Consider the following 26,436-nt stretch of genomic DNA (forward strand, 5'->3'; position numbering starts at 1 on the left):
CAGATCCAAATACTAGACATAAGTGATGATGGGGTTAGTCTAGGAAAGGCTAATTTGCCAACTTCCACAAAAAGGACATAATCTTGCATAGTAGTCAATGCATAGAGGACAACTTAGTTGTCATAAGTACAAAATCTAAAGGAAACGGGCATAGTATCAATTTTCAGCATTTCAATATTTAAAAATATAATTTCCAAATGCTTTGAAAACATTACAGAAATAGAGATAATCTTCATTTTGGAGTAGCTGATATTAATTATGAAATATTTGAAAACAAACAAAAAGCCGAACTGAAAGTATTTTCCCTGTTGTGTATATATTGCTTTTTAAATTTCCATCTTTTTAATGAATAAGGAATCATATTGGTTCAATTTCAATTCAAGATGATATAATGAGACCAGGCTAGAAATGAGAGTAAGTTAAATCTTTGTACACAGAGAATGTAGATTCTGATTACCTAAAACAAAATGATACCAAATGGAAAAGCAACCTGAAACTTTCCCATATGTAGTAACTTAGATCCCAAAATATTAAATGCTTCATTCTAGAATCTATTGCAAAATACTATCATAGTTGAGATAATGTTGCAATGTAAGTTGAACATCCATACATCCACTTGCATAAAAGCTCAAAACTTTAACTGCTTGACCAGAATGATTTATACCATCTCTTCAATTCCAAAAACCAGAAATATAACGAAACATGCAATCAAACCTATTTTCTCAACCATATTCAACAAAATATTCTGATTTGAATAAATGGAAATGTACAATCCAGCCTCCTTTCCCTTATTATATTCTGTTTAGTTAGATTAGTCTTGCTAGAAGCAACGGTAAGGAGATACTTTCCCATACATTCAAGCAAAGAAACAGTTATAGTCACTATTGCTTCCTTAACTCGTATTCTCCATCATTCTCTATTGCTTAGTTAACCTGTACTCATCATCAACTTCTATTGCTTCCGTAACCTGTATTGTCCATCATTAACTTCTATTGCTTCCTTAACCTGTATTCTCCATCATTAACTTCAAACTTGTCTTCCGATACAAGACGAGACAAAAACATTTGCAGCTGATGTAGTGATAGGTCATACACATAAAATCCATGAGAATGATCCTGCAAGAGGAGGGGAAAATTGAGCCACCTGCACGGACTAGTGAAATGCTATAAAGCTATATCAAGTTCAACATACATGATAACTTAGGAAATTTTCCCCATGTACTTACACTAAGCCTCTTATGAATTTCTTCAAGCTTCAGAGACGAGAAGTTGGTCAGCATCCCTTTAACAAAATACTGTAGAATCCCAACAAAAAGTCAGATCCTCTACTGAAGACTAGATCTTCATCAATTTACAATATACAAAAAATGTTAGGAATTGATTCTACTTCAATAAATAGCCTATATTAAATTCCACAAAGGACTAAAAGAACTACATTTACGTTTTCTATGTATACGCAGCTCAAATAAGCTAAGAGTTAAAATGTTTCTGTAGAGCATCCTGTATGATTTCAAGACAACTTTGACGCAGCTGTTCCATTCATGAAGTAGCTTTGCAACCTATTTTGAAATAATATAATTTAACGTGTTTTCAAATAATTTACAAAATTAATGCATCATTTGAAGACACTGCATTTAATACGCAGAAAGGCTGAAGATAGTGCAAAATAAATATTATGGAAAGATGATAAATAAGACTGAAAATTAGAAATATTATGGCGAGACAAAATAATTGATTTACATTTTGGGAAACTTTTAATCACTATAATCACAGTTACAGGGATGTGGTTCCATGGATATTTAGCAGTTTTCTAAAGAGAAAGCCCTGTGACTTTTCCAGGTTATGAAATTTGATTTATAGTTTTATACAATTGTAGATTCTTCTAGTTTTGAACAGAAAACAGGATTATTCTATGTAAATTACTGTTTGGCAGATTGCTCCTATGATACGGTGAAGAGAAAATGTGTTGCAGCCTGTTACAAAAAGTTAATAGTATTGAGCATGAAGTTTATATGGCCCAGAAGATAGCACATAGTGACTTGGACATATTTTGGTTCTACAAATATACCTGGGTATATGTGAAATTGATATGGAAAAATATTTTTGGCAGCTGTAAGATACCCATGTCATTTTGACATTGTATTGAAATTAATATTTTGATCAATAAAATTGATAAGTATGCTGCCATCCACTCCGTATGCTGCCATCCACTCCGTATGCTATCTATTAGGAATTTAGGCCAAGTAACAAGAATCTATATTCTTGTTTTCACACAGCATAGTGGTTGGCATCAAGCAGGTAAGAGAGATTTTGGCACATCGGTATCCAGGTTCTAGAAATTAAGTTCAATTTTGAGTCAGGAATCCACATCTTTCAATGAGCCATTTGGCAGATACGTGATGTAGAATTCATAATGCAATTATGCCTATCGCTGCAAGGGACTGAACCTGCAAAAGGTGATAGTTAAGCAAACAAAATGCAACTGAATTGCAGAGAGACAAGTAATAGACAAAGTCAAGAACGGAATAGAATATGAATCTTATATGATATGCAAATTGCAGTAGCTCTTCAATCAGAATTTCACTAACTACGATAGGCTGGACTCCATAAGGGATACAATTAAAGAGCACAATAGGATAACAACAAAATATAAAATAGTGGCAAACAATAGTTTATTTGAAAAATCTCAGATTTCACCAAATTTTGTAAGAAAAATTAGAGAATTTCAATTTAACAAATATGAAGAGTTTCTTCAAAATGATTTTTAACAATAGAGTCTCACAAGCAATCCCTATGCTCAGCTAAAGCACTATTTTTTTATAAGGAAACTAACACGACTAGACTATCCGAGAAATGCACTTTAGCAAGTAAAATGTTGCCAATGTTCTTAATAATATAATTATCCTACCCTTAGGCCATAAGATTGTCATGGCCTGCATTCTCCAACAGGTACCCTACACAAAATGTTCGGCAGCTTCACTCAACCCTATTTGGGATGATATAACTTCAAGAAAGAGTGAAAATCAAGGCAGACAATGTGGAGGTGTGAAATGTCAGAAATAAGTGCATGTGTAGCACCATGAAAGTATTGTATTTGATAAACATCTTTGCTGAAAGTATTGTGCATGTCTTATCCCTATAATTTGACTGATGGCAAAATTTACTATTGGCGGTGTGCAGGTCTCAGAGTCCCTGCTCAATTTTACAGGGGAGACTTCCATTCTTCTAGCCACCTATGGAAAAATGCACAATGAAAACATTCACAAGTCTATGTACATATTAACAAAAAGAGCATGTTCATGTGATGGAATTTCCTCGAAAACATTGCAAACACAAAAGTTCATGCAAAAGGAAGAGGACACCCTCAAAGGAGCAATGGCTAAGTATTCCAATACCACTTTTATCTTACGCTATAACAGCAAGGTTCAAAGCCAGAAAATTACGGTGAACTGCATCTTCAAAACTAATTGACCCAAAATACGTTTAAAAACTGGTCCACAGAAATAATGAAGAGAATTTGTAAGATGAATCACAAACTATGCTAGGTTGCATGGAAAATATTGCATTCATCTTCTCTTCTATTGATATTCAATATATCTCCACACTACAAAACGATAAGCATAGAAATTTAGAAGCACATTCTTAATGCTCTATTTATTACATCATAAGGTAGTTATGTGGGAGCAACTTCCTTTGTAAACTACCTTAGAAATAGCTTGTAGTTATCAGCTAGCTTCTAACAAACAAATCCCTAACCAAACCACTGAATTAAGTGATTACTTTTATAAAGCAGAGATGGAGTCCACCCAAACTCAACAATAGATTACTAAAAGTCAGATTCATACTTATAAGCCACCACGATGGTCTTCTCCAATGGAGCAATATGTTACAGTAATGCCACTTTAGAAATTCCATAAATTTCCATTAGGCATTGTTATTGTGAAAACAATGTGTATTAGATAAGGGATGCCCATGAATGTGTAATGTCCCCTTCCTAAGCACTATCAACTTGGTGACTATTAGCCTATTTAGCTAGCGGGTTCCCATAGGCTAATGAGTTAGAATTAGGGAACTCAAGGTGACTATTTAGTTCAATTCAGCTCATTTGGCGATGATAAGTGTTGCTTTTGTTATTTTTATGATCAGATTAATAGAATGCAGATATAAGACAATTCAATCAAATTTGCACAGCATATACCCTAGGAAAACCCTCCAACATGAGGGGAAAAAACCCAGCAACAAGATCTCTTATTATATTTAACAAATAGGTACAATAAGATGCCTTTACAATATCAATGTGAATCGCTTCACTCCTTGAAGCACGATCAGAATGAATCGGTCTGCTGACGATACACAAACTATTCTAGATGATACCCGATCTACTCTAGAATTGCAAACTGCTGTAGATGTTCTGCAATCTGGAGTGTGAGAGTGAACTTTTGTATGTATTCGAACTGCTGTGTATAATATTCGAACTGCTGTAGATTATATGCCATCTAATGGAGAGGGAACCGATCTTTTTTTATACCCATATGTGGGTGTCTCTTCACCAAGGGTCAGCTCCATTCAAATCAACACGTCTTTCCTCAAGGGTGGCGGACTTTTACCAAGTCGGCCCTTCAACAAAATAAATATATTTTATTAACAAAACGTTTATTTTAATCGGCATATACAAATATGCAAAGCCGAAAGGCTAATTGCATATTTGATCGTAATCGGCCAAGGAGACTCCCACCGCTACAATCGACAACAACTTTTAGCTCAGTTTGTCAAGATTTGCATTATGACGTTTTCAAGGGTGAATTTGGACAATTTGTCCATTTTAACTATTTTTAGTAAATGACAGTCTGGACATTGACTTGGCCAGTTGACCATGTTGCTATTTTTGGCATGCTAGTAAATGCAATTGATGATGTTATTTTGGTGACTAATGTGGTCCAGAGGATTTATTTCAAATAATGTTAAATTAAAATTTAACTTAACATTATTTAATAAAGTGACTTATGTGGGCCCCTAGGGTATTATAAGGTGTTATTTCAAAATATTAAATAAAGTAAACACTTAAGATGGTTGCCAACATGGGGAGACGTAAGGTGGTTCAAAAATCGAATTAAAAGTGCACAACCCTAAAAGTGGTGTTCGGTTTTGGAGGTCTTTAAAAGGCCATTTTGAGCTCATTTTGCATCCATATTGGATTGATTTTTGATAATAGAACTCTGCTGGATTGAACTTGCTCATCATGTGGCTTTGTGAGGACGAAAACCCTTGCAAAGAACATCTTTTTAATTAGTGAAAGATTTGACCTCAAGGATTTATTGGTGGTTTCATTTAGGAATCACACTTGGGCTTCTTTGTGAGAGATTTCAGTTTTTGCATCATTAATTTGAGTAAAGATAATAAGGACAGATTTGAGGAGTCAAATAAAAAGGTTTTTGAAGGTTTTATATTGCAGATTTATCTCTCTTTTTGCTGGACGTCTCTTCCTAGGCAGGTCATACCACCCTACCTTGGAGTTTGTAGGAGTCAAGGCTTGATGTCCCATCATTTGGTGAGGATATTGATGTTGATGTTTGATGCCTAGGGCATATCTTTGGGGCGGCATTTAAAACATGAGCATAGGAAGCATTCTGGGGGTGTGGTGTCCAGATTTGGGGGTCTTCAGATTGCTGATTAAAATAGAAATCTGATTTGCCGGATTTCATATCAAATGAGTATGTGTGTAATGTCATTCTAATGTAATTTGACTATCTAGGTATTGAAGATTTTCATGATATATCGTAATCTAAGTTCTGAAATCAAATCTGAAACTATTTCCGAATGTCGGTTATTTCATTTAAAATGATTTCTAGATATATTTGGTACCCAATGATAAACAAATTGGCACCCAAGATTGGACACAATACTCAAACCTAGCCTATATTGTTGGTGTAATTATTTATTCATATAGGATATAATTACACATTACTTAAGTTGACTTAGGTAAATGCATAACATCGTAGTTTGCATATGAAACACTTAGGAATGTGCATACATTGGGAATGTGTATGTAGGAGAAATTCCACCTTTTATGGTGTGATATTGTTGTTACTTTATCATATCCACTTATTGTGGGATGATAATTCCACCTTCAGTGATGATCCACCTCATGTGGAATATTTTGTTATTTCTCCTACCTACCCCCACCTACCCTTGCATCTCATTGAGCCACAAGCCATCTTTGTGTGCTCTCTTGTCTCTTAGCCTTTCCTTTATAACCAGTCTTATCTACATTGTATGTAACTTTTTAATGATCGTTTTTTATAATATTGAGAATACCATTTATTCTCTATTTTGCCTCTTTTGTGCTATTCAATGTGCTCTTAATCTTGGCTATTTTCAACAAATTCTTACATGGTAACGAAGTCATTGGGGCTTCATTGAGTTGTCTATTTGGAGACATTTTGGAACTTTGTTTTTTTCAGATCTAAGGAGCTGCAAAAATTGGGGGCATCCTATGGCAATTTTGACCTCATTGTTGCGTCCGGAGGCCGTTTCCATAAATTTTGAGTATAAATTTGCCTATATTCGGTGAAAAATGAATTTCGGGCTTTTGGAGGAAAAATTTGCCCCATTTGGGCATATGGTACGATGTTTTGTAAAAAAAAATTATTTAATTTTCATATATTATATTGCAGTTTTTTTTAATTGTTGAAAAGTTTTTACTAAAAATCAAATTTCAAAAAACACTATTATTTTTTTTTCGGGGGGGGAAGGATTCAACCCCACCCCCGTACCGTCGTCTGCCTGTTTTTGTAGTGTTAAAATCTGCAAGGAATTCTTTTTGGGTGGCCCCCCGCCACCATACCGGCCTTGCCAGCCCTCCTTTTTTGGTGGTCTCTACTCTTCCCGACACCTCCCGCCAAATCTTCCTCCTCCCGTCGGCTCCCTTTTCTACCACTATCGCCCCAGCCACTGCTGCTTCCACTCTCTGTTGCCCAAACTAGGCCGCTCTTCCAACAGCCGTGTTTATAGGCCCCTCTGTTGCCAACTAAGACCACGCGACATCATTCAACACGTAGTCTACTACCACGTACGTTTTTCGCCATGCAAGCACCACGTGGTGCACCTTGATTCGACCACATCAACACTGCACAGACAACCACACATACAACCCAGTTAGCATAATACATCATTGCCACCTCAATCGTCCTGTAATGTCCCCATTTTTCTAGCCTTTTATGAAATTTTAGCCTTTTGGCTAAGTGGAGAAATAAGTAGAAATTAATTAATTAATTAATTTCTTATAAACTCATGAAATAAATTAAAAATTTAAAAGGGGTGACTTTATATTTAATTAATTAATTAATTAGTGACTTAAAATAAAATAATTAATTATAAAGTCACTAAAATAAAATAATATTATTTCTAGAATCCTCTAGAAATTTGTGAGACGTATGGAGGAAAAAGGATAAATAGAGGTTGAGTCTCATTGTATGATCATTGGAGATTTGGATTATGGATTTTATGAATTGACTGATGCTTTGCATTAGTTGAATCTCTGAGGACACAAACCTTCAAGAGATTGATAGAAGGGCTGGACGAAACCCTAGTACTTCATCTTGGGAGTGGGTTCGTGACAAAATCTACATCAATGCCAAATTAGTGAAGTCTTCTTTCAAAGACAAATTTGCAGATGAGAGTGGAAGATACTCAATCTTCCATACAGTGCTTATTGAGATTGATACACATTCATGGTGTCTTCAGCAAATTATATTGATCTTCCTTAATACACCGATTTTAATTGAAGGAGATAGGCGAACTTATTGAAGAATCATTAGAGGTGGAAAGCAAGAGTTGCTGATAGAATTTCAGATCTGAGACAAAAATCACACTTTTCTGCTCTTATACCCATGACTTGGTTCATGTCTCAGCATTAAGGCCACGAATCAACCTCAAGAAGGCAGCGATAGCATTGGTGGAGGGAGGCGAGGCTTTTGGAGAGATTTGGAAGTGAGATTAGGTGAAAGTTGAATTAATTTGCAGGTCAGTTTCAGATCAGGCTTCTTGTTGTCCGTATTTTTGTGTTCACAAAAATAAACAACCCCTTTAAAAATTTTGTTAAAAATGAAAATTTTAATCTAAGGCACGCTTCCCGAGGCAAAAAAACTCTTCACCCTTGGATTGGCTTAATCCTTAGTTCATCCTCGATCCACGTTTCAAATTTCATCGCATTCTGAGTTCGTTTGCTATGTTTTTTCTTCAATTTCGGGTTTTTTCTTCCTGACTGCGGGTGGAAAATTTTCCTTCGATTGCAAGTTTTATTTTTCTCTTGTTTTAGTGTTGTAAGGAAATTTCAAAACAATTACAAGTGCACTTTTTTTTAAAAAACTTGTCCCTTGTAACTTAATTTTTATTTCCCCTTTCTTTTTATATCTTTTAAGTTGTAGGAACTTTTTGGACAAATTACAGGTGAATTTAAAATTATAAGTTTAAAAAGAACTTGTAATTTCTTTCAAAAGTTCCTTCTCAAGTGATTTTGAAATGTAATAGGGATTTTATTTCCCTATTACAAGTTTTTATGTTTTTGGTGACTTGTAAAGGGAATTTTATTTTCCTATGGCAAGTTCTTTTTTTTAAATAAATCATTAAAACTTGTAAAGGGGATTTTATTTCCCTATTACAAGTTATTTTTGTTGGCATTATTGGCATTAAGTTGTCATTAATGTCAACCGGTTTGGCAAGGTCACCAGTAAGTAAGAAGTGGTGACCTGTATAAGAAGAGCAAGACAAAAGGAAGGCTACTTGTTGTTGGTGTAAATAATTATTCACCTTGGATATTATTACACCTTACTTAAGTTTACTTAGGATAATGCATTTCATAGTAGTTTGGGTATGAGACACTTGGGTGTTTGTGCCACATTGGGATAGTGTGTGTAGGAGAATTTCCATCTTTTATGGTGTTGATCTTGTTGTTACACTCCACATTCAGTGGGTGAACCACCTCATGTGGACTATTATATTATTTCTCCTACCTACCCACACCTATTTCCTACCTACCCTTGTTTCTTATTGAGCCACATGTCATGTTTGTGTGCTCACAAATCCCTAGCCTTGCCTATATAAGTAGGCTCATCTACATTGTATGTAATTTTGATTATTGATCATTTTCTATTGATGAGAATACAGTTTATTCTTGTATTATATTGTGTCTCTATTTTGTACATTTCAATGAGCTCTTGATCTTGGCAAAATCTCACATGGTATCAGAGCTATTGGGGCTTCATTGATTCGTCTTGAAGAGGCATTATTGCGATGTCAAGAGGCAGATCTGAGGAGCAGCATCTTTTGGAGGCATCCTAGACCAGATCCGACCCCGCCATTGCGTCCAGAAGGCCGTTTGCATGAATTTTGGTTATAAAGTCGGCCTATTTTGGTGAGAAAAAATTTTTCGCCAATTTTGCTATAATCGTATGGATTTTCAAATTTTTTTATTTATTTTTCGAAAAAAGAAAATTTATTTTCCGAAATTTTTTCAAAAAATCAAAAATCAAAAAAAAAATTGAAAAAATTTTGAAAAAAATGATCCAAAATAAAAAAATAAAAAATAAAAAAAGTTTTGGGGGGTTCGCAGACCCCCCCGTACCTCGTACCTGCGTGTCGCAGGTTTTGCAGGTCGCGTACCTGCTCTGTAGCGCTATCAGCCCGTACCCGCAGACTGTCACCACTGCCGCCGCGCCGGACCCTCCTACCAGCCGCTCCCACCGGCCACTCTGCATCTCTCGCTGACCGACTTACCTGCACGCCGCCGCAGAACGACCCGCGTCGGACTCTCCCGCCACCGGCCGCCTTGCTCTCCCTGTCGAAGCCGCAGCCTGCAGGTCCTCCCGCGCGCCACTCTCCGGTGTCTGCTACCACATGCCGCCCGAGCGCCTTAGCTCCCTCGCCGCTGCCGGCTTCCCTCGGCTCCGACCGCTTCCTCCAGCTGGTGGCCAACCAGACCGGAGGACCCGCACTCGCCACGTGGCAGGCGGCCACTGGCCCGCGGGTACAATCCGTACACTGCGACACATCAGCCCATACGCACAGTCATCCGCCACGTAGCTCACCCAGTCAGCAAATCCATACGGTACGGCCTACACAACCATCTGCCACGTCAACTGTCTGTACAGTACGGACGCCCAATCAGCAGAGAGGCGAAGTTTTTGCGACGGTCATACGGCCGTCAAATTTAACACAGTGACTTGCTGACGTCAACATTTTTCAAAAATTTTGCCGGCCCCTCTCATTTACATTTTTGATTTTGCTATTCAACTTCAAATGGCCATAACTTGCTCATTTTTGCTCCTTTTTGGGTGCAATTTTTTTTGAAATGGGCTAGAATTTCGTGCTCTCCGTAGTGGTGAAGAAATTTTTTGATTTTGATGCACGGATTTTTCAGAAAATGCAGTTTTTGGTGACTGTACCTGAGTAATCCCAGTTTTTGCAACTTCAGAGGCTTCGTTTGGGGTCATACAACCTCCTTTTTAGGTGCCGTTTTTTTTGAAAGTGCGTATTTTTTCGTCTACTTTCACATGATGCTATCAGATTGATGCCATTGTAAGTAGAAATTGTACTTTCAGAATTTGGTCATTCTTGGCTCTCTTGGTACTTGTATATTTGCTTGAATCTCAGTTAGATTCATTGCACTATTGATTGAAGTCTCTTGTATCTCATTTGAGAAGTTGTAAAATTTGCATCATAAGTCCACTTTGCCTTGTTTTGCAAGTGGCTCATTGTAATCGCACTAAGTATAAAGTGCCAAAATCATCACTTTGGGGGGGGTACTTTGATTGAGTGAATTTGGGGGGGTGTCTCTTGTGCTTTTGTGCTCTTTCCTTTTTGCTGCTATGGGTTCTTCTAAGTTTCCTCTCTTAACTCCACATAATTATGCTACTTGGAAAATTGATGCATGGAGTAAACTTATGGAAAAAGGACTCACTCATTACATTGATGGAACTATTGTTGCTCCAGCTGATCCTAAAGCTGATCCAATTGGTCACTTGGATTGGCTCACTAAAAATATCATGGCAATTGGTACCTTAAGAAAGTATGTATCAAAGGATCTCATTTTTCATATTGAGAAATGCACTCTAATCAAGGATGCTTGGCAAAAGTTTCAAGACTTGTATGGTCAAGTTGATGAGATTAGGGGATATCAAATTGATAGTGATCTCACCATGTTAGATCCCAAGAACTTTGATACTATACAAGATTATGTCACTAAGGCAAATGAGTTGAGGGCACAACTCAAAGATTGTGGCATTGATAAAAAGGATACTCAATTGATATTCAACTTGATAGGCAAGCTTCCACAAGAATATGCAGCATTTGTTTCTAGTTTCCAAACCCATAGGATGACAATGGGTTCAAGCTACACAATGCCTACATTTGATGCTTTCAATGAAATGTTGATGATGGAACAAACTAAGTTGATAAGCATGGGCATTCTTAAGGCTTCTAAGTCTCAAGCATTAGTGGCAAATCAAGGGAACAAAGGAAATCAAGGAAATGACAACTCAAACAAGAAGAAATGGCAATCAAAGCCTAAAGAAAAAGCACCATCTTCTCCACAACAAGGAGATTCATCCTCTTCCAAGAGAGATAATTCACCAAAGAGAGAGAGACCTACTTGTGCTTATTGTAAAAAGATTGGTCATGAGGAGCATCGTTGCCATTCTAAGAAGATTGATGAGCTCACACATATCATCAAAAAGCATAACATTGATTTACCTAAAGTCTACAAGAAGGATGATTCATCAACTTCCACTTCCTCACATTCAAAAGGAAAAGGGCAAGCATTCATGGCTTTTACAAGTGGAAAGACTCACTCTTCTGGAACAAGAAAAGGAAAAGCTCTATGTGCTACTATCAGTCATGATTCAGAGAGATGGCTTCTAGATTCAGGGGCTTCTCATCATATGGCATCTTCGCAGTCTATGTTCTCTACATTTGAGACTTGCACCATGCCACAGATTTTGATGGGCAATCATACATACATGGATGTGATTGGGAAAGGATCTATTGACATTGGGGATAACTCCTTCAATGATGTGTTGTGTGTACCCCACTTGACAAACAATCTCCTTTCTATCTATCAAATCACACATGGCGCAACTAAGAGAGTTGTGGAGTTCACACCTGACTCAGTTTTCATTAGAGACTTGGAGACTAGAGCTATCATTGCGACTGGGGTGGTTGATCATGCATCTCGGTTATACTCCTTTTCAGATTTTGTTGATGATGATGATTTCACATTTGATGATTCTACACATTATGATCACACTTCTTGTGATGGTTCAGATTTTGAGAACTTTGGGCACTTGAACATGGGGATTCTCACATGTGACCCCATTCTTGAGCCTTGTATTTCATCTCCTCATATTGATATCACATCACCTATTGCACCTGATGATGCAGATAGTGCGACAGTTTTGCCTTCATGTGATTCAATGCAACAGGATATTCATTGTCTTCCAGCTTCAGATTCGTGGGATGATTACTTGACAGATATTGCAGGTTTGTTTATGGAATCCTACATTGCAGATTTGAGAGACATCATTGATGACATTCATCTTCTCTTTGATGAAGGTGATCCTTCTTCGATTGTTGCAAGGGCACACTCTGACCCTCTTGTGCATTCTCTACATGATCAATCTTTAGAGGTTGACATGATTGTGGATACTTATGTACAGCAGTTGGAGGAGGTCTCTTTATGTTTTGAGGAGACATGTGAGTCTTTGGGACATGTTCTACATCCATCTCCACTAGATCTTGGAGTGCCTTTTTCAGCAGTGTGGCACAGTTTACCACCTTTGGAAGGGGTATCTTTCAGCATCAACATGGGGACACTTGAGCAGTTTTCAGAGATTCCTTTCATCATGAGTTCTCTTCATACATCTTCCCTTCATGATTGGGGAGACTTCATGGATACACCTTTGGTTTTGTTTCTTCCTAGGGCGAGGAATGTTGTTCGACGTTCGTGGAGCAGTTTCTTCATACATCGAGCTTCTATCATTGGTGCAGAATCCACATTGAGGGGGGGCTTCCTAGCTTCTCTTCTTCTCTCATATGGGGGGGACTTTTTCCTCACATGGGGTTTTGTTCCTCACATTCTTCTATGAGAGTTATCTTGTATGTTTTCATCTCTCTTTTGGGGGAGGGTTTTTTCCCATTGGGTTTTTCTCTCTTTCCCCACTTTGTGAGAGTTTTCATTGCATTGGTTTGCATGCATTTGCATTTGTACATGGGTACCTGTTGACGTGTATTTTGTACACCATCATACACAGAATAAAATACCTAAAGGCATCTTATCCTCTCTTGAGAAAATAGTCTCTAACTGCTGAAGATTCGCGTAAAGGATCAGTTAGGTGGACTCCAAGGTTCTTTTAGTGGGGTCTCCACGTGTGGACAAGCTTTTTAGTGGTATGATGTGATTTGCTGGAATCACAAGGGGGACTTACATTGAACTTCCGATCTGCTTTGCTGGACACAGGCTCTTACTAACTTAGATTAAAAAAAATGGAAAAAGGATAAGGGCGAAGAGAGGATCTAATCCTAATACTAAGAATGTAGGAGCAATGATTGATTTTTGATGAAACTCTAACTAGGTCTTGTTTTGACATCAATGGAACATCTACACAAGACTAGTGCGATCTTCTATGGGAAGCTTTATGATGTTCAAATCATCACCGCAGGCATAGATACCATCCAAGTTGATGCATATCAATGAAGAGGCGACAAATCGAAATTGAGCTTAGGCTGAACGATTCCAGTTGACTACGCAAGGCAAGTCTGCAATCAACAAACTGCTAGTAGTATGGATATACGAATTTCACCATCAATCAAGCACATTTCCTCCATTCATCTAATTATCTACCATCTAAGATTGAAGACTCAACAAGAAACCATGCAAATTGCAAGAAAACGACATATTTCACCATTACTTCAATGAAAATGGAGTTTGTTTACAATCAATGGCAACAATTTCTTGCCTTGTCCTCCTATTCTACTCTCTATCCACTAACTACTTTCAACTATTTCTATACTATCTCTCTCTAATTCTAAATTATTTTTTACAAATGAAATGTTTGGGCTTATATAGTGCCCACAATACAATTTGATGGCTTAGATCAATTCCAGATCAATGGCCAAGATTCAACAATGAAAAACCCTAATTAGGGTTTGTTACAACCATTACATAACATTTAATGTTTGACCAATGATAAAATTGTATTGCTTGGACACATGTCCCTTTTAGAAAAATCGACCAATGGATAGCCGGGGTAGGTACATCGGAGTTTGTGCCACCTTCCATGAGTTAAGTACATTGAATCTGGACATGCTGAGATGGACCTCACTGATTGGAGAAATGATGACTAGGATGCCACCTCATCTGACACTTGTAACTTTGGTAAATATTCAACTTGATGTTGTTGAGAAGCTTTCTTTAATTAATTCCTCTGGATCTATTTTGCTTCTTCAACGAGCCCTTGTTCTAACTCCTTGTGTCCTTGATGTGCAAGATGATGATGTACCTCGCCTTGGAACGCTGGATTGAAAAAGGTCACCCTTGTCCTGGCTTGATCGTCCCGGCGAAGACCGTCCTTGATCCGGCTTGATTTTTCTTGATGAGATCTTCATTTGATGCCTACACAACATTTCAAAATTAGTACCATGATTTTGCAATACATAACATAAATTAGAGAGCAAATTTTAGGAAACTTAATGATAAGTCCTTTATTAATCATTTCCTAAAAACGATTGAGCTAAGGCAAAACAAAATTTCGAAATTAAGGCAATGACGATCAACGTTCAAAATCCAAAACAAAAAATCCATATCGCCATACCTCTTTGAGAGCTTAACTCTAAAATGCAAAATAAAGGAATTCACCCAGGCAAAATTTGAAATTCGATAGTCTTGATGTGATCTTCAAAAGAACGTTCCTCTTATCAACTTCGCCACCCTTCAAGTCTTGGACGTGATCTCTAATGCCTTGGCAAATTCGCTCAAATGTTCACACCTCCTTGGATAGTACTTCACGCCACCTTGCTTTGAAATGAAAGTTCGCACCTCTCAAACACAATTCGCACTATTCCCTTTGTCTTCCTTAAATCGCACTTGAGATGATAAAATGACAATGTGAAAATAATGATCTTCAACACCCTCTTTTATAAGCGCTTACCACCAATTTGCTTAGGCCGACTTTGGTAAAAAAATAAGGCAATTTAAATGATTTTTAAAACAAATAACAAAGGCCGACCTCTAAAATACCAAGCGCTCCCTTTTGATTTTTATTAAATTAATAATTAATTATTAAATGCCTTTATTTTTAATTAATAAATTTCGATTTTTTACAAAGGCAAAAATAATTAATAAATACATACCATGCGCTATTTAAATGCTTTTAATCAAATATCGATTTTTTTTCCAAGCATTTAAATAAATTCAAAAAAATGTGTTTGAGCGCCAAATTTTGAAGATGAAGGATACGTACCTCATCGCCCTAGTCCCTGACTGAGGGACAGGAGCGATCCATTACCTTGGTCATGATCCTTGCATATTTTACGTCCAAGGTCTTCATTTCTACATTGAATTTGCCATTTTCCTTGGGATCTTCGAACTTGATTGACTTATCCTTGCGATTGAATGTCCTTTTGTGGTGATATCGCCCTGGTCCTTGTCCAAAGGACAGGAGCGATCTTCTTGTTTCCACGTCCATCTTGCATCTTTTAACTTCGATCTTTCATTGTAAAGTGAGTAACACCCTTGTTCGTTCCTTTTGCGCTTGTTCCATTTGCTCGCATGAAGTTTTGAGCGCATTAAAGGGATCATCGCCCTTGTCCCTTGGAGAGGGACAGGAGCGATATGGTCTCTATGTTCAACTTGATGATCATTTTACGTTTGAAATCTTCGTGTATCACCTTCAAAAGACTCCATGGACCCTCTAAGACCTTGCAAAATCTTGACCTTACGTGATTCTTGCATGAGTTGATCAATATACCTAATATCGCTCTGGTCCCTTCCTGAGGGACAGGAGCGAAGTTCATCATTATGTGCTTGTTCTTGTTTTTACCAACTTGCAATCATCTTAATTACGTGAAATGATGTCCTTTCGACCCTCTTGGTTGCTCGAAACTTGTTTGTCCTTTGAAATTTATGCCATTCTGTAGATATCGCTCTGGTCCTTCGGTGAGGGACACGAGCGATTCGCCTTGGTCCCTTGGAGAGGGACAGGAGCGCATTTCGCTCTGGACCCATGGAGAAGGACACGAGCGAAATTTGACTTTTCGCACTCTCGATCAGGACAATTTTAATGGAATATAACATTTAAGTATAAGTGACATTTCCTTCTATGTTTCTTCTTTCTTATACTTTAAGTTATATTCCATATATACTTTGAGGATGTTTGAGAGTGGTTTTAGATCTCCAGGAGTTATATTGCAAAATCTAGTTTTTGGAGGTTTTTTCAGTTTCCAGACTTAGTCAAATTCAGGATCAGGACATTCCAGACTTAGCCAAATTTCAGGATCAGGACCTTACTCAAGCCGGACTTGTTATCCTGTTGATCTCCCCGACAGCGCTTCAAGTTATATTCATTTGATAAAATGCACCTCTTTGGACCTTTTCACATCGTCAAGACGTTAAAATCTTGCAAGGACAAAGCAAAATTGGATTTGTAGCTTCGGTCCTTCACTGAGGGACAGGAGCGATTTTTCCCCTGGAGGCATTTCTGTGCTCATGAAAATCTTCAATTTATATTCAATGGAAAGATCTCGCCTTTCTCCATCACTTCCAATTCGTAATTCATCTTGACCCTGCAGGAATAGTAAAATATTTGAAAACGAGCTCCCGTCCTTCACTGAGGGACAGGAGCGATTTTGCTCCTACAGGCCAAAATAACATGATTTTACACATTTTAACACTTCACAAGGCGAAAACAAATCATTAGAGATGCCTAGGATCAAAAATTAAAAATGTCAAAATTTGGTCAAAAATATTCAATTGGACAAAAATTCACATTTCATCTTCAACACTCAGACAAATTTAAGCTTTGCATCAACATTCCAATTGAAAATTAGACCATTCTGGCGAATTCATTGCATTCAAAATTTGCATTCTAGAAAAGGAAATTCAAAAAGCTCCCAAAACCGACTGGATTCAAATCAAAACCCTAAAAAGCAAAGCGAAAACGAGCAAAAAAACATGGGTCCCCATTTGCAATGGGGCGATGTGTGAAAACGTCACAACAGTACCTAACATGGCCTCATAGCCGGGACCCATCTTGCATTGCTTAGTTGCATTGTAGACTTAAGTGCATTCCCCTAAGTTGCACTTAAGGGGGGGTGTTGGTGTAAATAATTATTCATCTTGGATATTATTACATCTTACTTAAGTTTACTTAGGATAATGCATTTCATAGTAGTTTGGGTATGAGACACTTGGGTGTTTGTGCCACATTGGGATAGTGTGTGTAGGAGAATTTCCACCTTTTATGGTGTTGATCTTGTTGTTACACTCCACTCTTGTTGTTACAATCCACATTCAGTAGGTGAGCCACCTCATGTGGACTATTATATTATTTCTCCTACCTACGCACACCTATTTCCTACCTACCCTTGTTTCTTATTGCGCCACATGTCATGTTTGTGTGCTCACAAATCCCTGACCTTGCCTATATAAGCAGACTCATCTACATTGTATGTAATTTTGATTATTGATCATTTTCTATTGATGAAAATACAGTTTATTTTTGTCCTATATTGTGTCTCTATTTTGTACATTTCAATGAGCTCTTGATCTTGGCAAAATCTCACACTTGTACACATGACTTGTGTCATCTACCGGTAAAGCAGGCTTACCGGTAAGGCATAAACCGGAATGAAGGTTGCTTGTGTGTTATGAAGGCACAACAACTGGTGAATAGAACAGAGAGGATGTTTGATGGTCATAACCGGTAAGATGAGCTAAACTGGTAGTCTACCTTGGTCGACAAAGAATGTCAAACCGACATAGGAATCCAAGCAGAGGTGGATGTCAACAAGCATGACAGTTGGATGCCATGTAGAGGGATTGCACAAGTCGATAGAGTTTGCATCGACGTAACAAATCTGCAAGCAGGTCGGCTTTTATGAGGAACCCGCAAGTCACGGAGGATGCCAGAGGATCACAGCTCGAGGAAGGCAAGCTGGCAAAGCAACTGAACTGATCCTGCAAGAAGATTTGATCTTCGTACTTGTTTGGTGAAGGAAGCAAAGCCATTAATGGCAAATGACAGAAAAAAGTAGAAAAGCATGGTGCAAACCTCCAAATTTAGAAAACGCACATTGGAATGTGAAACTTTGCTAGTGATTGATCGATGTCATGAAGATCTTATCCCTGGAAAAGCATATCAAATCAAATAGGATTCAGATCGAGTTGGAAAAGGTAAAACCTAACACGGCAGTGATTGAATGCGTTCTTGGCGGGAATTCATGATGATAAATAGATGAGCTCGAAACAGAAATAATTGATGCTTGAGGAGAAGAAGAAGAGTGAAAAGAGCTTGAGTGCAGAGAAGGATCATCTCCCTTAGAATTTATTCTAAGAAAGTTGCAAAGTGAGTGTGCAAGCAAACCGGTGAGAGGGTTTAACCGGTTGTGATTGAGTACCGATAAACTGTAGCAGGTCTAACAGTTGAGCTAACCGATAAGGTGTGATTGGTCAAGAAGGCATCCCAGTGTGATGCAATGTGTTGAGAGGCTGTGAGAAAGAGAGAAGAGAGGCCAAGAAGTAGAGAAAGCAATTTGTTAACCGGTAGTGTGAGATCCAGTAAAGAAGAAGAAGACTGTTAACCGGCAGAGACCTAGTTGGTCAAGAGTTGCAGAACTCATTTGCAACAAGAAGCTGTAACTGTATCAAAATTGTATTTCAATATACATTACCAAGTTGGAGCTTGGTCCAAGGGTTGGTGCTCCTTGGGTTGGTGCCCTAAATCTTTGTAATTCAGTGTCTCATTTGTGAGGCTAGGTTGGAGTAGTAATCTCCAGCAGCATTTCTCACCGAGGTTTTTCCCATATTGGGTTTTCCTTGTATTTCTGGTGTTGTGGGTTGCATTTGTGTGATTGCCCCTTTTGCAACAAGAAGCTATAACTGTATCAAAATTGTATTTCAATATACATCACCAAGTTGGAGCCTGGTCCAGGGGTTGGTGCTCTTTGGGTTGGTGCCCTAAATCTTTGTAATTCAGTGTCTCATTTGTGAGGCTAGATTGGAGCAATAATCTCCAGCAACATTTCTCACCGAGGTTTTTCCCATATTGGGTTTTCCTTGTATTTCTGGTGTTGTGGGTTGCATTTGTGTGATTGCCCCTTTTGCACCAAGAAGCTATAATTGTATCAAAATTGTATTTCAATATACATCACCAAGTTGGAGCTTGGTTTAGGGGTTGGTGCTCCTTGGGTTGGTGCCTTAAATCAGAAGGGGTTGGTGCTCCTTGGGTTGGTACCCTAAATATTTGTAATTCAGTGTCTTATTTGTGAGGCTAGATTGGAGCAGTAATCTCCAGCAACATTTCTCAGAGGTTTTTCCCATATTGGGTTTTCCTTGTATTTTTGGTGTTGTGGGTTGCATTTGTGTGATGGCCCCTTTTGCAACAAGAAGCTATAACTGTATCAAAACTGTATTTCAATATACATCACCAAGTTGGAGCTTGGTCCAGGGGTTGGTGCTCCTTGGGTTGGTGCCTTAAATATTTGTAATTTAGTGTCTCATTTGTGAGGCTAGATTGGAGCAGTAATCTCCAGCAGCATTTCTCACCGAGGTTTTTCCCATATTGGGTTTTCCTTGTATTTCTGGTGTTGTGGGTTGCATTTGTGTGATAGCCCCTTTTGCAACAAGAAGCTATAACTGTATCAAAATTGTATTTCAATATACATCACCTGTAAAGTTATTTCAATTTTAATTAAAGAACAAGTTATGAACTATGAATGCTATATATGGATATGAGGAATTATGTCAATGTCTAATAATTCTGAGTTTTATCTGCAGGTCTGAAGGAGAGAGATCATTTAATATTTTCTATATCTTCTCCAAATGAATTCAATTGGCATATATATCATTTAGGCAATCGGTCAATTGGTGTATTGACCGGTCATGCCTTTTAGGCATGACCGATCAATGCACCCATTGATCAGTGCTATTACAATTATACCATTAACACAATGCTGATTATCGGTTCAAAAACCCCTGATAGCATATTGTAATATCATAATATAATGACTGATCAATTTAATGAATCGGTTCATATATTTAGGCATGACCGGTCAATACACCCATTGATCGGTGCCTTTACAATTATACCATTAACACAATGCTGATTATCGGTTCAAAAACCCCCGATAGCATATTGTAATATCATAATATAATGACTGATCAATTTAATGAATCGGTTCATATAAACACCGATGATTCAAAGTGCACGATGCATATAATCCAACCGGTGCATTTGTTAACCAATGTTAATGCCAAATGAAGCGGTGTATTCATTAAACCCGATAACAAATATGCCCGATATAATTAAGCCCGATAACAGATGTGAATCGGTGCCAATGTTTATGCACCCGATAGCAAGTATGTATCGGCGAATTTAACCCGATAACTTATAGCATTTAATATGCTATCGGGTTAATACCCCGATAGCATATTAATGCCAATTAACAATTGACATTAATATGCTATCGGGTTGTTAGCCCAATAGCATAATGATAAGCAATGTTTGTACAATCCGATAATCATATGCAATATAAATCAGACATGAAGCATGTAGATAAATAACAGAACAAGGAAGGTTAGGAAGATCTTATCTTGCATAAGCTACCATGCATTAACACTCCCTCTTAGCTTTGGAAGATAGATAAGGCAACCTGCATCACATTTCCTTTTCATAACTAAGATAGTGTCAGTCAGCAAAAATTATTTATACATGAGAAGTACCATCAAGACATATGATACAAAATAGAAGAACATCACCTGAGCGTGTGACATAAAGTATTATTTTAACATGTGATAAAAGTAAGAGAATCATCACCTGATCATGTGAGAAATCACCAAAACATGTGATCTGTAAGATTCATCAAGATATCACCTAACACGTGATATCAGTATTGCCTAACACGCAATACTTAAGGATAAGTCTATGAGAAAGGTTAGTTTCTCATCATATCCAAGTTGTGATAAGTGCAATAACATTTATAAATGTTTATCACAACATAGTCATGGCACATCCATGACTTACCAGAGATCCAACATGATCAATGGTTGAGATATCACCTACACGTGATATCAGTATTGCCTAACACGCAATACAAGGATAACCATATGAGAAGTGCTTAAGTTCTCATCATATCCAAGTTGTGATAATGCAATAACATTTGTACAAATGTTGTATCACAACATAGTCATGGCACATCCATGACTTACCAGTGATCCAACATGATTACTGGTTTGACTATCATAAGATTGTCACCTTATGATGTCTACATACAAGTGTTCAGTATCTGAGAGATCGTCACCTCTTAGATATGAACACAGGTGGCAAGAAGCCAAGAGATAGTCCAAACATGACAAAGAAGTTTACACCTTAAACATCTTAAATATATGTGAGTATAGATTACAAAAAAGATTACCTTTCTATCATACCTAAACCCTTTTTGAAGTGATCAACCTTCACTCTGGAATGTGATTTGGTCAGAATATCTGCAATCTGATCTCCTGTACACACATATTCTAACTTTATCACATTCTTGTCAACCATATCTCATGCATAGTGATATGGAATCTCAATATGTTTGGACCTGTCATGAAATACTGGATTTATAGAGAGTTTTATACAGCTTTGATTATCACACTGAATGACTGTAGGTTTCATAGGTTCTCCAAATAATCCCACGAGCAATTTCCTTAGCCATACTGCTTCTCGGGCAGCCATTGAAGCTGCAACATATTCAGCCTCTGTGGAACTCTGAGCTACTGAAGATTGTTTTCTGTTGATCCAGGATATCATGGCTGACCCTAAACTGAAGCAGCACCCTAAAGTGCTCTTTCTGTCAGTCACACTACCAGCCCAATCTGAATCTATAAATCCATGTAGATCTATGTCAACCTTTTCATATTTAAGACCAAGTTTTAGGGTACCTTGTAGATATCTCACTATATGCTTTACTGCAACCAGGTGTATCTCCTTAGGTTCACACATGAACTGACTTAAGGCATTAACAGCATAGCAGATATCTGGCCTTGTATTTACTAGATACATCAAGGACCCAATCATCTGCCTATATTGAGTGGGGTCAGTAGGTCTTGATTTTGCTGCTGCTTCTTTAAGTTTATGGAAGTTGGTTTCCATAGGAGAGGTCATGGGTCTGTAGTTTAGCATTCCAAATCTTGTCAATATGTCCAAGGTGTACTTCCCTTGGTTCAGTACAATATTATCAGAATTCTGCCATACTTCCAATCCTAGGAAGTAATGAAGAAGCCCCAAGTTTTTCATATCAAATTCTGTGGATAGATCTTTCTTGCATTGATCTATTAGGTGATCATCTCCTGTGATTAATAAGTCATCAACATATAAAATTAATATTAACATATCACCTTTATTTCTTTTGAGGTAGAGATTAGGATCTGCATCATTCTTAGAGAAACCCAGCTTTGAGAGATAGGTGTCAATTCTTTCATACCAGGCTCTGGGAGCCTGTTTGAGCCCATAAAGAGCTTTCTTGAGTCTACACACATGAGACTTTGCATCATGAATTTCAAACCCTTCAGGTTGCTCTAAGTAGACTTCTTCCACGATCTCGCCATTTAGGAATGCTATCTTAACATCCATCTGATGTACCTTCCACCCCTTTGCTGCTGGAAAGGCTAGGACAGCTCTTACTGATGTGTACCTGGCAACAGGTGCAAATGTTTCTTCGTAATATATTCCTTCCTTCTGTGAGAACCCTCTAGCTACAAATCTGGCCTTGTGTTTTTCAATACTGCCATCTGCAGCATGCTTGATTTTAAACAACCATTTAGAGGACACAACAGACTTCTTGGTTGGCCTAGGAACAATCTCCCAAACATCATTCTTCATAATGGACTGATATTCTTCAGTCATGGCATCTATCCATACTTGATGTTTGAGTGCATCTGAAACATTGTTAGGTTCAGCTTTAGAGAGATCATTCATAAGTGCAACATAGTTGATGAATTTATTAGGCCTCTTGCTTTCCCTGAAGGTTCCTGAAGGAGCAGCGAACTTCTAAGCTTCTGCTATAGTTTTGGTGGCCCATAGTGGTCTTTTCTTGCGATTATCTATAGGTGGGTCTTGTGTTTCACTTATAGTTTCCTCAAGATACTCCCTCTGAAGCTTAGGAGTAGGATTATGAATTTTAGGTTCTATTGTATTTTGGGCCCTTTTGAAGGCTAAATCTTCTTCGAAGATTACATCCCTACTGAGTTCAATATTTTTCTGCCCTTGTACATAGATTCTGTAGGCTTTAGAAGTTTCACTGTATCCTACAAGTATTCCCCTTTTTCCAGAGGGTTCTAGATTTAGTCTTTTCTCTTTAGGTATATGAATATAGACCGGACACCCAAATATCCTAAGATGGTTGATATCTGGTTTTGTCTTGGTAAAGACTTCCTCAGAAGTTTTATCTTCAAGGTGTGAATGAGGACATCTATTTTGTATGTACACAGCAGTGTTAGTTGCTTCTGCCCAAAGGTTCAAGTTTAGATTTTGATCTAGTATCATGGCTTTGGCAGCTTCTACTATGGTCCTATTTTTCCTTTCAGCTACTCCATTTTGTTGCGGATTATAAGGTATTGTCAACTCCCTTTTAATCCCAGAATTTTTACAAAAGTCTTTAAATAGTCCTGATGTGTATTCCCCCCCATTGTCAGTTCTTAAGGTTTTAATTTTGTTTTTCAGAGAGATTTTCTGTTAATGTTTTAAACTCTTTAAACCTACTTAGGATCTCTTCTGATTCTTTACATTTCAGAAAGTAGATCCACGTCTTCCTAGAGTAGTCATCAACAAAAATTACATAGTACAAAAATCCCCCTAGCGAGGGTACGGACATAGGTCCACATACATCAGAATGAATTAACTCCAAAACTTTGCTAGTTTTCCTAGTACTATTCTGAAATGCATTTTTGGTATTTTTACCTAAGGCACACCCTTTGCATGCCTCTGAATGATATTGCTTCAACTTAGGTAGACCTGTGACAAGGGTTCCCATGGTTGACAAAGCTCTATAATTCAGATGGCCTAATCTCCTGTGCCATACTTCATTTGCATTAGTTGCTTCATGGATCAAAGCTAGATTGGGCTCTGTACATAGCTCATACAAATAGCCTTGTCTTCGACCAATGACCTTAGCGTCTTTGATGGAGGATCTCTTTGGCCAAGCCAACACCTTGTTTTCCATGAAGGTCACTCTGTATCTTTGATCTTCTAGTGCTGATATGGAGATTAGATTTCTTTTGATGCCTAGAACATATAGTACTTCTTCAAGTCGTAGTGACATGCCTGTCTTCAGTTTGATGGTGCAGGTTCCAATTCCTCTGACTGGATGTGAAGAATCGTCTCCGATGGTTACTTCCTCATCATCTTTCTCTATCATGGAGTCTAGTATTTCTCTAAAGCCGGTGATGTGTCTGGATGAACCACTATCGATCACCCATGAGTTAGATTTGTTTGAAGCATGGCTTGTAAGTGCTGAGTAGAGGACATAGTTCTCGGAGTCATTTTCTCTTCTAGATTTCCTCACTTTTGCAAATGTGGCTTGCTTCCCTTTCTCCTGACAGTTTGCAACATAGTGTCCGAATTTGTCACACCTATAACATTGAACATGTGATAGGTCTTTCTTAGAAGTGTTCTTGCCTTGTTTATCTTTTCTTTTCCTCAATTGCTTCTTTTTGTACTTCTTATTGATGTTTGTATTTAGGACTTGCAAGTCTTCATCTATATTCTTCTGTTTTATTCCTACCTTGTTCAATCTGGATTCTTCTTGTAGACAGTCATCTCTTAGTCTTTCAAACTTAGGATATTTGGACCTAGCACTGATGCCTTGGACGAATGTGTTCCATCCACTAGGCAATCCATCTAGAGCAATGAGTGTTAACTCTTTACTTTGGATGTCGTATCCAAGGGAAGCTAGGTCATCTCTTAGGCTTGATATCCTCATGAAGTAGGAGTTAATTGTCTCCCCTTTGTTCATACTGATATGGTTGATCTTTCGTTTTAATGCCAGAGTACGACTTGCATTTGATATCTCAAATATCCTTTCAAGTGCCTTGAACATTTTATAAGCCGTCTCCTGCTTTCTAATGATGGGCATTATATTATTTCTTACCCCATCCACTATTATTTTAATAGCCTTATCATTTCCCTCAATCCATGTGGATTTCTCGGTTTCATCTTTTGGTTGTGCACTTTCAGTTTGGACATATGAATCAACTTTGTTTTCTCTTAAAATCATTTTGATTCTAAACTTCCAAGCTGAAAAATCTTCGCTACCTCCGAGTCTATCTTCGAATCTGATAGCGTTGGCCATTATGGAAATGTGATGTAGTTTGTAACTTAGTCCTTGAATTTTATCAAAATTGAATAGCCTTAGGTTCGATTACCTTGGCTCTGATACCATGTAAAGTTATTTCAATTTTAATTAAAGAACAAGTTATGAACTATGAATGCTATATATGGATATGAGGAATTATGTCAATGTCTAATAATTCTGATTTTTATCTGCAGGTCTGAAGGAGAGAGATCATTTAGTATTTTCTATATCTTCTCCAAATGAATTCAATTGGCATATATATCATTTAGGCAACCGGTCAATCGGTGTATTGACCGGTCATGCCTTTTAGGCAGGACCGATCAATGCACCCATTGATCGGTGCCTTTACAATTATACCATTAACACAATGCTGATTATCGGTTCAAAAACCCCCGATAGCATATTGTAATATCATAATATAATGACTGATCAATTTAATGAATCGGTTCATATAAACACCGATGATTCAAAGTGCACGATGTATATAATCCAACCGGTGCATTTGTTAACCAATGTTAATGCCAAATGAAGCGGTGTATTCATTAAACCCGATAACAAATATGCCCGGTATAATTAAGCCCGATAACAGATGTGAATCGGTGCCAATGTTTATGCACCCGATAGCAAGTATGTATCAGCGAATTTAACCCGATAACTTATAGCATTTAATATGCTATCGGGTTATAGCAAGTATGTATCAGCGAATTTAACCCAATAACTTATAGCATTTAATATGCTATCGGGTTAATACCCCGATAGCATATTAATGCCAATTAACAATTGACATTAATATGCTATCGGGTTGTTAGCCCGATAGCATAATGATAAGCAATGTTTG

General features: G+C 37.7%; 1 protein-coding gene across 2 annotated transcripts in view; it reads right to left on the reverse strand.

Moving 5' to 3' along the window:
- Positions 1–528: 528 nt before the first annotated feature.
- LOC131068636 (anaphase-promoting complex subunit 2) overlaps positions 529–26,436 on the reverse strand; it is a 258,141-nt gene continuing 232,233 nt past the window's right edge. For both annotated transcript variants that reach the window (XM_058003876.2, XM_058003871.2), the window contains exons 15-16: positions 1,226–1,294; positions 529–1,115 (exon numbers count right to left, since the gene is read on the reverse strand). In XM_058003876.2, coding sequence (XP_057859859.1) covers positions 990–1,115; positions 1,226–1,294 — 195 coding nt within the window. In that variant the 3' untranslated portion in view covers positions 529–989. The remainder of the gene's footprint in view (positions 1,116–1,225; positions 1,295–26,436) is intronic.

This window comes from Cryptomeria japonica, chromosome 11 (assembly GCF_030272615.1).
Source record: "Cryptomeria japonica chromosome 11, Sugi_1.0, whole genome shotgun sequence".
NCBI lineage: Eukaryota > Viridiplantae > Streptophyta > Pinopsida > Cupressales > Cupressaceae > Cryptomeria > Cryptomeria japonica.